Source organism: Poecilia latipinna, unplaced genomic scaffold, assembly GCF_001443285.1.
Source record: "Poecilia latipinna isolate Pla-1442-1.1 unplaced genomic scaffold, P_latipinna-1.0 Scaffold3475, whole genome shotgun sequence".
In the NCBI taxonomy this organism is placed as follows: Eukaryota; Metazoa; Chordata; class Actinopteri; order Cyprinodontiformes; family Poeciliidae; genus Poecilia; species Poecilia latipinna.
Genome location: NW_015116091.1, coordinates 68,713 through 80,340, shown reverse-complemented (window position 1 = coordinate 80,340; position 11,628 = coordinate 68,713). Strand labels below are relative to the sequence as shown.

At 41.2% G+C, this 11,628-nt stretch overlaps 1 protein-coding gene and 1 long non-coding RNA gene across 2 annotated transcripts; one reads left to right on the top strand and one right to left on the bottom strand.

Annotated features, from left to right (window-relative positions):
- The first annotated feature begins 95 nt into the window (after positions 1 to 95).
- On the top strand, positions 96 to 2,229 carry LOC106941048 (uncharacterized). The gene is made up of 3 exons (XR_001423247.1): positions 96 to 902; positions 1,714 to 1,813; positions 1,905 to 2,229. It is a non-coding gene; the product is annotated as an uncharacterized LOC106941048 (long non-coding RNA).
- A 627-nt stretch (positions 2,230 to 2,856) lies between these two features.
- On the bottom strand, positions 2,857 to 8,161 carry LOC106941047 (ankyrin repeat domain-containing protein 33B-like). Its single transcript, XM_015023974.1, has 4 exons — positions 7,812 to 8,161; positions 7,606 to 7,735; positions 7,362 to 7,502; positions 2,857 to 5,692 (listed from the first exon to the last, which is right to left on the bottom strand). The coding sequence occupies exons 1-4, from the start codon at positions 8,070 to 8,072 to the stop codon at positions 4,860 to 4,862; spliced, it is 1,365 nt and encodes a 454-aa protein (XP_014879460.1). The 5' UTR covers positions 8,073 to 8,161; the 3' UTR covers positions 2,857 to 4,859.
- Between the last annotated feature and the right edge of the window lie 3,467 nt (positions 8,162 to 11,628).

Genomic DNA, 11,628 nt, shown 5'->3' with positions numbered 1-11,628 from the left:
GTGCGACTGTAAATGTCGAATTGGGGGGGCGTGGAAAGCAGCAGCTCATTTGGATTTAAAGTGACCAGTGGACAGCTCATTGTGAAAATAGACAGAACTGAACAGGCTAAAATCTTATCTAATAAAAATGTTGTGCAAAAAAACATAATGAACATCCTAAATGAAGGAAGCATAAAAGGGTTTTTGTGTTGCCTTCCAACTTCTCACAGCTGTGATTTTAAGAATAATGTGTTCTTCTCCTAATTACATTTGATTATTTATATAAATCCTTCAATTTGCTGAAGATAACACGAAAGACCTGCTTACAGATCTTAAAGGCAGAATCATCTGAAGAACATGCAAGCCTCATATCTCGTCTCAGTATCGGGGCGGCGACGGCACTTTAGAAGCTAAGGACAGAGCGTGACCAGGATCAGTGAGGGTCACTGAGGGGTGAAGCAAAGCCCTGCATGCAGAGTGAACAAGTGCTGTCTGGTGGTTTCCTCTCTGGGTCACAATGGAGGTGATTAAGAAACCACATTCAGAGTCATGCTGACTTTTCATCCCAGAAGTTGCCCCAGTTTAACAGCAGAGCAGGGCCGGATCCTGGAGGGACGTTCAAAACAACCGAGAGAAGCTGCTGCGCGGTGTTTGTGTTTCCAGCGCCGGAGCGTGAGCCTCAGAGTCACGCTGCTGTTTGCTTCTCTTAGATATATTTCTGTGAAAATGCCCTTCTCTGTGAAACATCATACACTGAGAGTTTTCCCCTCTAACAGAATCTGGCTGCAGAGAAGACGTACAACAACCTGGACGTGACTGTGACCAAGGCGTTGAAGCATCGCTCGCAGTACTTTGAGGGAGTCCTGACCTGCAACAGACACGAGACCCTGGAAGCCATCATCACCAGACTGGTGGAGGCCGAGGTGAGGAGTGGAGGACACGAAAAGCTGCTTTTCACGTCCTGAACAAGAAAAAGAAAGCACAACAGTAATTCAATAAATGGTCACTAATTTCTTGTTTTTCCAGGCGAGGAGAAAAATTAAGTTTTTATCTATTTCTGCCTTAGAAGCTTCAGATTGTACTGCAGGAAACAGAGCAAATCAGCTGTCACAATATACGACCTGGTAGTTTTAGACAGCTGAGGTTGACACTTATTGAAATATTTTCTCATGTTTTCCATCTACAGTGTCTTATATGAAAACCAACACCAAGCTGGAGTTAGTAAAGACTCACAGTTACTGAGTAAGACGGATGAGTAACAAAATAATTCACGTTTTCCATTATCTTTATCTGACGCTAGAGATCCAGTCAGTCTTTCATGGTATTCAAATTACTAACTAAAACTGTAGCAGATTTAACTAGCTTTCATTTTGCTCTAAATTTGCATTCACTCTCATTCTTGTTTGAGTTTGTAGGAGAAGGAAGTAACATGACATTGTATCCATGTGTAGAAGACCAAATATGTTCAGTAGGAGGTGGAAATCTTTCTGGCTTCTTCGGATTAATTTTGTGAAGTTTGCGCATAAAAACTCACAACTTTTATCCCTCTAAATGTGTGTCATCACTTCAGTAAATCAGCAGGAGACTGAAATGTACCCAGCACGTTTATTCCAGCTAATTTCACATGTTGGTTCTTCGTTCTCTCTGTTCATTCTCTTGTCCTGTGGTAGCATTGAATTATTGCACTCGGCAGAACTGAGGCTCATTTGGGTGGCGGTCCTCTGTCTCCTCCAGGTTCACAGACTCGTGGTCGTCGATGAGAACGAAGTGGTGAAGGGAATCGTCTCCCTTTCCGACATCCTCCAGGCGCTGGTGTTGACCGACGGAGAAGAGGGTGAGTAAAGCTGACGAGCTGCTGCACGATATGCTGCTTATATTCAGTACATTTGGATTTTGTTTTATTTTTTCTTTTTTTCTTTCGACAGGCACAACTTTAGGGAGTAATTAGGAATGCTGTTTTGGGATGAGACCAGAGCAAAGGGAAAGCACAAGCATGTGGGAGGCTCAGTGAGAGAATGCGTCGTCATCTCCGATAACGCCCACACAGAAAGACTTCTCTGTCTCCGCAGTTTTAGCAATACTGAAATTTATACCTAGTAGCACAGGACTTATAAAAACTTCTTTAAATTGAGCCAAATTCAAAGCCCCCAGTAGTTGACCAGAGATTTGAAAGAAGAAGAAATGTGAAGAATGCAGCACAGTCACCATCTCTGCCCTTTTAATAGTTTATGAAGTAATTTAAAAAAAAAACATTCCCCCATTTTACCAGCATTTAATTTCATTTTGAGGCTGAAAACAGTGAAGGCACTAAGCTTCTCTAAGAGTTTAATTGGATGTTGCAACTCGAGCGAATCGGCATCGGTGTGTAAACCCCCCCGAGACTTTTTCTTTAAAGCTTGTGTCGGATTATTCTCTTCTTGTTTGTTCATTTAATTTAGGACGTTTATTTAAAGGCAGGTGTTGTTGTGTTGATCTATATCATTGTAAGCATTATTTCAGTTTCGACTTGAGCATCACCAAAAACGTTCACCAGCATCAAAACGTCAAGTCAGGAATGTTTGAAAACATTTTTGCCATTAAATATTAAAAAAAAAAGTGGTAAACGTCTGGATTTGTTCTTTCCGTCTGGGTTTTTGCAGGTTGCAGCTGAAGGGGTTTGCACAAGCAGTTTTAGGATTACAGCTGCAACCTGTGGGAATAATCCAGGTTCCACCAAAACATAAATACTCTGATCAGCAATCACCATTCAGCTTTGTTCTTATCTAACTGTCCAAATATCAATACATATACGAGTATATTTTGTTTTATTTTGTGTGTTGTGTCCTGCCACATGTAAACTACATATGTAACGGATTGTTTATCGTACTCAGACATTTGTTTTTTTTTTTGCATGTGACCTACTTTGATTGATGACATTATTGGAAAAAATAATTCTGTCATTAATGCTAAATCTTCATTTTATGAAGCTTTTTCTGAACTTTATGGTGAAGTTAAAAATGTTTTCCTGTTTTTGGTAGCTACAGTGTTTGCAGTCAAAACGTAACTGATTAATTGTTTAGTTCTTTTTAGGTTTTGATCCATTGTTTATAGGACATAATCACTAAGAATCACAGAACCAGCATTGACATTCCATTTTCCAAGATGGATGTGTGTGAGGAACATTAAATGTCCTGCTTTATGCCTGATGAAGTGTGTCCATCTGCATGTAAATGCATCATTTTTGTACTAATCTGATACCTTAATTTAAAACATGTCAAATAAAACCTTTGTTTTACCTTTGCTTTTCTAATTTGCATGTCCTAACTTCCACCGGAGTGGATTCTGCATTTTCTTCTTCTTTTCTTGACACTTTTCTCACTTTTGGGTCACTGGAGTCACTTTAAAAGCTACATATGAGCAAAACAAAGACATTTCACCCACATTTATTGAAAGAGATTGCATCAGAAAACAAGCAGAGTGAAAAAAACATAAAGTCTGTTCTGGGTTTTCTGCCTTTTGACCATCTGGACATGGAAACCAGCTGTCCTCTGTGACTGCACAGACAAGTGGGAATAGATGGATGTACACGGACAATCGGTTTAAAGCAAATATTTTTATTTACATTTTGACAAAAATGGAAAGTGGAAAATTATTTATACTCCTCCAAATGAATAGTGGGATCATCTTTGCTCTCAAAGTCCTTTTAATTGCCAACTAGCGTTTTCTATTTTTATTTTGACGATTTATCTTTGCTGATGAGGCCGGAAGGTCTCCTCTCCATCACCCTAATCTTTAGCTCCCTTCACAGGTTTTCCATCAGATTTTATTTGGGATTTTAACTGTTAATGTTCAGTCAGAAGAAACATTTTGGTGAAATAAAAATACTTCAAAACATAAGTCAGGAGTATAAATAGTGGCATTTATTATATATTCAAGCCAAATTCAGAAAGTTAAATCTTCTAGTTACACAGCAGAGGAGGAAGACCATCTGAACAGCTTTTAGCCTGAATAATAAGAGGCCTTGCGACTTCCTGGAAGGGTTTCTGTAAACGTTTCGATGCGGCGCAGCGCCGTCTTACGTTAACCCTGGTGGCAGCAGCTGGAGATGATTCTGGGAAATGTTTATTTTTAATAACTTGAGCTCAACAGTAGTCCAGGTGGTCTCTCTGTTCCAGCAGCATGAGGACAAGTTTCTGCATTTCCCCCCAAAATATCCAAATTGCTGACGAGCAAAGAAAACTGGTTGACAGGAGCGAACAGAGCAGCAGCACGATGTTGTAAGCTGAAATCTGTCTCAGGAGGTTTGGAGGACTCCAAAGAGCAGAGTGATCCTGCAGGCAGTCAGAGCCACCTAGTGTATAATACGCTGCAATAATTTAGCTTCCACATGGCAACAAATGTAGACAAACACCTGATCTGTGACTTACTGGTTTTATTAAATGGGTGATGATGTAGGCACTATATCTGTCAATAAATGATTCAACATGGGTTTTATGTGCTGCATCTTATGAAAAAGCGTCTCTGGAGTTTTTACCGGTACCAAAAATGTTCAAATATAGCTACACCGTTTAAAATTAAATATAAATATTTTGTACATTTAAGGTATTTTTGTGACTTTTAGAGCTTCAGGTGAAGCAAAATCTTGCCAAAACATTTCTAAACTGATGTCTGTGTGGAAGAAACGCTTCCTGGGCCTCAGGGCTGATTTTAGATGTTTTTCCTCAGATGGGCATGAAGTTGAACGTCCCCAAACTCCAAGGCAAATAAAATAAAACATTCACTAGAACGCTTTTAGCAGCTTTAAATGGTCTAGAAGATCAAATTCAGGCATGCTTTTGCGTGAATCATGAATTATTGTCATTATCCAGAGGAGGGTGCCTTGGAGTTATTTGTTTCCACCATTAATCTTTTGCCTTCTTGCTCTCTTTATCCTTTCTGTTCCCTTTTCCTTCCTTGTCTTTCTCGGCGTTCTTCTTCTCCTTCTTCTTCTCGTCCTTGTGCTCCTTGTATTTCCACTTAGGCGGCTCCAGGTAGCCCTTGTCTTTCTTCTTCTTCTTCTCTTTCTTTGGCGTTGGGTCAGAAGGCTTGTTCACGTTGATCTGAGGGATGCACCCAGACGGGAACACGCTGTTGCGTCTCGCCATGCTTCGGGGGATGAAGGCGGTGGCCACCTTGTTGGAGGCCACCGACAGGATGCTGCCTCTGCGCTCGGTGTCAGGGCAGCACACTGCGGCCACTGTCTCTGCAGAGTGGATGCAGGGGGAGACGTACGACACCGAGCCGTTGCTGTGGCACACCGAGCTTTCTCCCAGATCCTTCTGCGGATGTTTCTTCACCAGCTCCGGCACTGCGAGCCGTCTCTTCCCCACCTCGGGTGGGCTGGTGGGCAGCAGCGGGTGGCACGCGGTCACGACGAGCGGACTGTGGACGCTGGTGGTCATGCGCACCATGTGGTCCATGACCCCGTTCTCCTGGGGGTCACGAGGAAAGCTGAATCCAAATGTGCTTTTGATTCGCAGTGTGATCTTCTCTGCAGACGTCTTCTGAGACGTCGCCCTGGTCACTCTGCCCACGAGGTCGGGCCACTCCGGGACGTAGCTCTCACAGAACTGCTCGGCTCTCGGCCGCACGGTGAGGCGGCGGAGACGGTGGAAGGTCTCATAGCGACCTGTTTTCAGGGTCCAGTCACGAGCGCACCGTCCCCGGAAGGAGTCCACCGCGTTTACGTCAGCCCCTGGAAAGAAAGAAAGACATGAGGAGGAGGAGGAGAGGGAGGAAGAAAAGCTGGCTCTTTAGTCTTTAGTGACTTCTCAGGTCTGCGTAAAAAAATCAACCAGACAGCTGCAGCTAATCCAGAACGCTGCTGCTCACTAGAACCAGGAAAATAGAGCTCATCACCCCAGTTTTAAAGCCCTTTCACTGTAGCTCAAAAAATAGACTTTAAAAATATTTCTGTAAGTTTATAAATCACTGAATGACCTAACACCAAAATACATTAAAGATCTGCTGTTGTATCTTTAATGTATCTTCTGGTTTTGGTCTGCATGACGTGAAGCACTTTGAACAGCCGTCCTGCTGAAATGTCCTAGACAAAATAATATTGACTTGACTAGACATTCAGCTGACTTCCTTAGTCAAAATTCATTGGTTGGGAGTTTAGTTAGTGTTGGAAGTAGCATAAAGTCCATTAGCTGCACTGTGATTTTGTTCATCGCCGTTCAAAGCAATGTTTACCAGAAATCTGGTCAGTCACAGCAGCGAGTTTGAAAAACACGTGAGCTAAAAAGAAGTAAGTACCTAATCTACAGCCTGGCAGGAGGACCAGTCAGGAGATTACAGTAGACATGTGATAATGCCCTCAGAGTGATCCCTTAAAGCAGCCACGCGTCACCGAGTCATTAACTCAGGAGCCGAGTCAGTCGGCTTTAAATAGGCGCTGATGAAACATGGCTGCTGTCACCAGCCGCACTGAGGCGCTTCTGTGGAGCTGAGGAATCTTTTTATCCAACACCGTCCCTGCTTTTTCTGTTTAATTCCCTTCATTACACATGAAGGTCCAAATGGTTTAGACATCCAGAATATCCTTTTAATTCGTTCCATAATGTAATGGTCCTTTTCTGGATCATTATTTCTCTTAAGTTTCTCAAAATCAGAAGTTTTTCTTTTAAATTTGTCTGCTTTTTTTTTTTTACTCTATTCAGTTACTGTGCCTGATAAAGAAAAGACATAACTCGAAATAAAAACTTTAAAGAAACCTCAAAGACGTTCAGAAAACCAGGAATTGTTTGAAAAACCAACTTTAAAACGAACATTAGAAATACTGGCATCTTTGGAGCGAAATATAAAGCCATGAGGGAAGAGACAAAATCTTTTTCATGTCGTGGCATTATGCATTTTCTAGGCATATATTACCATTTTATAGCACAATCAAGTAACTCTGTTATCTGCAGTTGTTATAATAATACTGCGTATATCAAACATTCGTTAAAAGAAATGGACCTTTCAGTTTGATGCCTTGAAATTGGCCTCTGTCTCTTTAAGAAGCTCCTGCTCTTTCACAAACTCCACCTTCCCTTCATTATCACTACAATGCTTCTCCATGATGCCGATAACTACTGTTCTCAGGAGCGTTGGACTGAGAAGTAGTTCTTATGATGAGTTCAACAGACTCTCAGGTGTTTGCTAGTTGCTGCTGCTGCCGCTAGCCTGGAGGAGCTGAGTGGGAAATCGGCTCCGAAGAGGAGCTTTGGGCAAATGGCTGGCACTCCAGGTATATTTTTGATGAGGGAATAACATTAAACCATGATTTAAAGCTAAAAGAAACATTGATTTTGGACATAACCCTCCTTAAACAACCCATCCTTGTAAACAGAAATTGTATCTTTTCTTTAATCCTTACGCACCGGCCATAACGAGGGCAGCTACGACGTCACAGCGGCCGGTCATGGCAGCTTTGATGAGGGCTGTGAATCCTCTGCAGTCCCTTATTTCAGTGTCAACACCTGGGTAGTAGTTCAGGAGATACATCACCGTGAATATATGACCTGCAAGAAGAGGAGAGAAAGACCAGATAATCACTCCGTTCCCTGCTCAGTCATTTATCCGCAGCATTTTTCGGGGGTAGCTGCTGTATCTTATTGGACTCACCTCCTTGAGATGCAATCATCAGTGCCGTGTTGCCTTCGTTATCCTGATGATTTATGTCTATGAAGGGGCAGGTGTGAAGCCCATGCACAATGTCAAGGAAACCCTTGCAGCAAGCCACCATGAGGCCGTTCTGTCGGTGAGATCAAACATCAGCAGCTGCACTGGATTTCAAGAAGCTGAAGCGTCATCACAAATTAGACTCTCACCCATCCGTTAACGTCCAGCTCCATCACCTCCTCCCTGGTGACTCCTCTCTCCAGAACCTTCTGCAGAGCGGCCGAGTCGTTGCGGACGCACGCCTCGTAGACGGTGTTGGCTGCGCTGCTGTTCGCCGCCTCCACCGAGCTGTCAGGGAGCACAGAGTCATCGGACAGGACGCTGTCAGAGTCTGAGTCCAGTCCTGGTGGGTCGTCGTCGTCGTCATCCAGACCTGCGCCCAGGTGGGGGTCCTCTGCTGCTGCGGCCATCGTCCAACAGAACCACTGGAAAGGGACTCACTTTCCAACTTGTTTGGTCACAAATAAGCAAAAAAAAAAAAATAAATAAAAAAAGATTGTCAAATCAGCAAGAAGACCTGGAGCCCGTAAGAACTTTAGTGAACATGTAGGTCAGAGAATTTAAAATACTTATAAATCAGTGAATGGTTTAGCACCAAAATACATGAAAGATTTTTTGTTGTATCAACCTTCCAAACCACTCAGGTCTTCTGGTTCTGGTCTGCTCTTCATCCCCAGAACCAGAACCAGAATCAAATGAGCAGAAGCAGCATGCAGCTGCACCACAAAACAAATTCCCACCATAACTTATAAATTTTCTCCTTAGGCTTTAATAATGTTTAAATTATTTCTGGTGATCCTTTAATTGTAGCTTTGTAAAAAAGTAGAGTTATTGTAACTTCACTATGAATTTGAATACTTTAAATTTGTCAAATGTTTTTCAAGTATCCCAACTCATGGGCCAGAGGGCCACACTACAAACACTACAAACATACAGATAGAGCTGCGATGAAATGGTTCAGATCAAATCATACTCATAGGTTAGAATGGACAATAATGTTCACAGACCGTCTCCATCCAATCTGATTGAGTTTTCAGCTACTTTGTAAAGACGACTTTGCAAAATGTCCAGTCATGTGTGAAGCTGCGAGAGGCAAACAAACCCTAAAAGACTGGCGGCTGTTTCCTCCTACTTTGCAAAAATCTAGTTGTCAAACATCTTAATCTCCAACAAAATGCCTTGAAGTTGGTGGTTATAATGTGACAAAATGTGGAAAAGTTCTAGACAGAGGCCACATCAAATATTGATGTTGTGTTTCCATACACTCTGGATCAGATTTTAGATCTGCTTGATTGGAAAACAGTCAATAGTTTTCTTGTTGACAGGCTGGGAAGGAGCAGGAAGAGTCGGGGATTATGACTGGTACGTTGCTGTAAGTCACAGATGTAACGCCATCAGATCAGTGTGCTTTTACTGGGGTAAGTGGATCAGCAGTAAAAATACGCCGCTGAACTCAGGAGGGTTAAATGAGGAAACGTGGAGCTGCCGAGCTAGGTCCTGACATCAAAATGTTATTAAACCAAATCAAAACTTTCTTTTGAGGCTTTTCAAACACATATTGCAGAGCATGCTTCACGCATACTGTGATGAATATCAATATAAAAATATTAGACTCTTTATTGATTTATGAATAAACTGTCATAAATATATGTTTTGATGATGGTAGTGTGTTTAGGGCTGAAACGATTCCGAATGATTCGAGTACCTCGATTATTATTAACATTCCTCGAGGAAAATTTATCTGCCTTGAAGTTTCATTAAATTATGTTTTATTAGGTAGCGCATCCGGATCATTATTTGTGGAGGGCAGCGCTCTTACTTCCGCCTACGAGTTGTTGTGAAGTGCCAGCAGCATGGTGGTGAATTGTGCGGTGCTTTGTGAGGGTTTGGAGACAAATGAGGATTGTTGAATCTTGCGGCGCGATGGTCGGAGTACGTCAGGTTTTATGCGGTCGGAACCGCGTCGTCACGGTTTCGGAGTGGCAGGGAGAGAGAGAGAGAGAGAGAGAGAGAGAGAGAGAGAGACGATACCTCGATTAATCGTAAAAATATTCTCTAGAATACTCCATATTGTTGTACTGTTGTAACATATTCATTTACAACAGCCCTATGTGTGTTAACGTGTTTTTACATGATTTAGAGAAAGAAAATAACGCCGCAGTTTGAATATTGGTAAAGTCTGTACACTCACCAATGGAGGGCAGCGGCTCAGCTGGGAGTCGTTGTGGTCCAGGCTCACTCCTCTGCCATTTCCTCTAAATAACTTCTGATTTCTCCCAGAGTTGCTCCAGAGCGGCCGTCAGAGTTTCCTCCAGTTTCTGCAAACAGATGAAGATTACCCATCTGCAAACTTTGATGGAAAGCTGGAAGGAGAAGACTTCACCGAGTCCAAGCGGAGACAGTGCTCACTTATCTGCCGCGCTCAGCTCATCCCTTTTAAAACAGCTTTCAGGACAGAGGATTACTTGCCTCTCAGACCAATTTCATTTTTGCTTCCTTAATGCTTTCAGGCTGGAAACTTGGATCTTTGCACATTCTTTGTGTTTTTCTCTTGTCTCGTTTTCATTTTCAGATTAATTTAAATACAATTCAACCTACAAAGGGGAATAGGAGTGACACAATAAATGATGAGGAATAACAGTCTAGCTTGTGAGAAATAAAATCTTACATGTCGTCTAGTAACTTTCTTTTCATACTGATGATAATAATAATGTTATCCTTTACTTGTCCAAAATTGGAAGAATTATGCAGTCTCCCAACAATCAGGTAATTACAGTAACTGAAATGTGCTGTAATAAAAGAAGTGTAAGCTGCTTATGAAGCGGAATGTAATTAATTGATAAGACAGTGAAATCCAATCAGGTGTGAGCAGGAAATCAGCATTTAGCATTTCAGAGCTAAATTACTCTCTTATAAGACTTTGGTCCTGAAAATAAGATCCCAATAATGTGAATTAGCTTCTTTGTTACTGAATAAAAAAACATGATCAGTTCTGATAAAAATTCTCTGCATTTATTATGTTTGAAGACATTTTATTACCCATTAAAAAGCCAAGTTTGCCTTATTGTTTATGTGGTTAATGTTATATTAATTCTACATCCGACTCAAGCGCTAAGATTGTCGAACAGTTCATTTGTGCACAATTCTTTTGTAAGTCGTATAAATCCAGGGAGAATCACCTAAAAGAACATTTTCTAGTCCTGAAATCTACAAATTGAGCCTTTATGAAAGAAATAATGAAAGAGATAAAAAGTCCTGGCAAACATGTGGTGAAAAAGTGTTTTTATAAGATAAACTAAAATTAAACTCTGCTCTAAATGCCACATGCAATGTGTGCATAATCTGGTAGAGCTGAGGTGACAAAAAATGTAAAGATTAAGTTTTTTATAAATACAAAAATTACACAAAATCTTCTAGTTATAATATATTTTCTGAATTTTTCTTCTAATGCAGTATCTCCCTGGGATTTAATACAGGAATAAGTAATATTACATTTTGTCCAGTAATTTTATTTAATATGTTTAGTTGTAGTTTGGTGCTGTTTTCCTTTTTTAAAATAATCATTTGATGTTTGTCATTGTTCCTAAAAAAATCACAGGTTTGTCAACAGGTGACTATAAAACTTGAACAGCATTTTCTTTTTAATTAGCTGGTTTTGTTGCTGTGTGCAGACTGTATTCAAGAGAGGGCAGAGAGAAAGAAAAGCTCTTTGGGTTGGAAGTTTAGATCAAAGTATATTTATGTGGTAAAACGGCTCAAAGTCCAAACTTAAATCCAAAGGAGAATCTGTGGCAAGACTTGAAAAATTGATGTTTGCAGATGTTTTCCATCCAATCTGACTGAATCTGAGCTGTTTGGCAAAAACATCGTCGTCTCTCGAAGTGCAGAGCTGGTCGGGGTCATACTCCAAATAGATATGGAGAAATGTTTCTGCTAAGCATTGATGTAGCTTTCATTTCTAAAAAT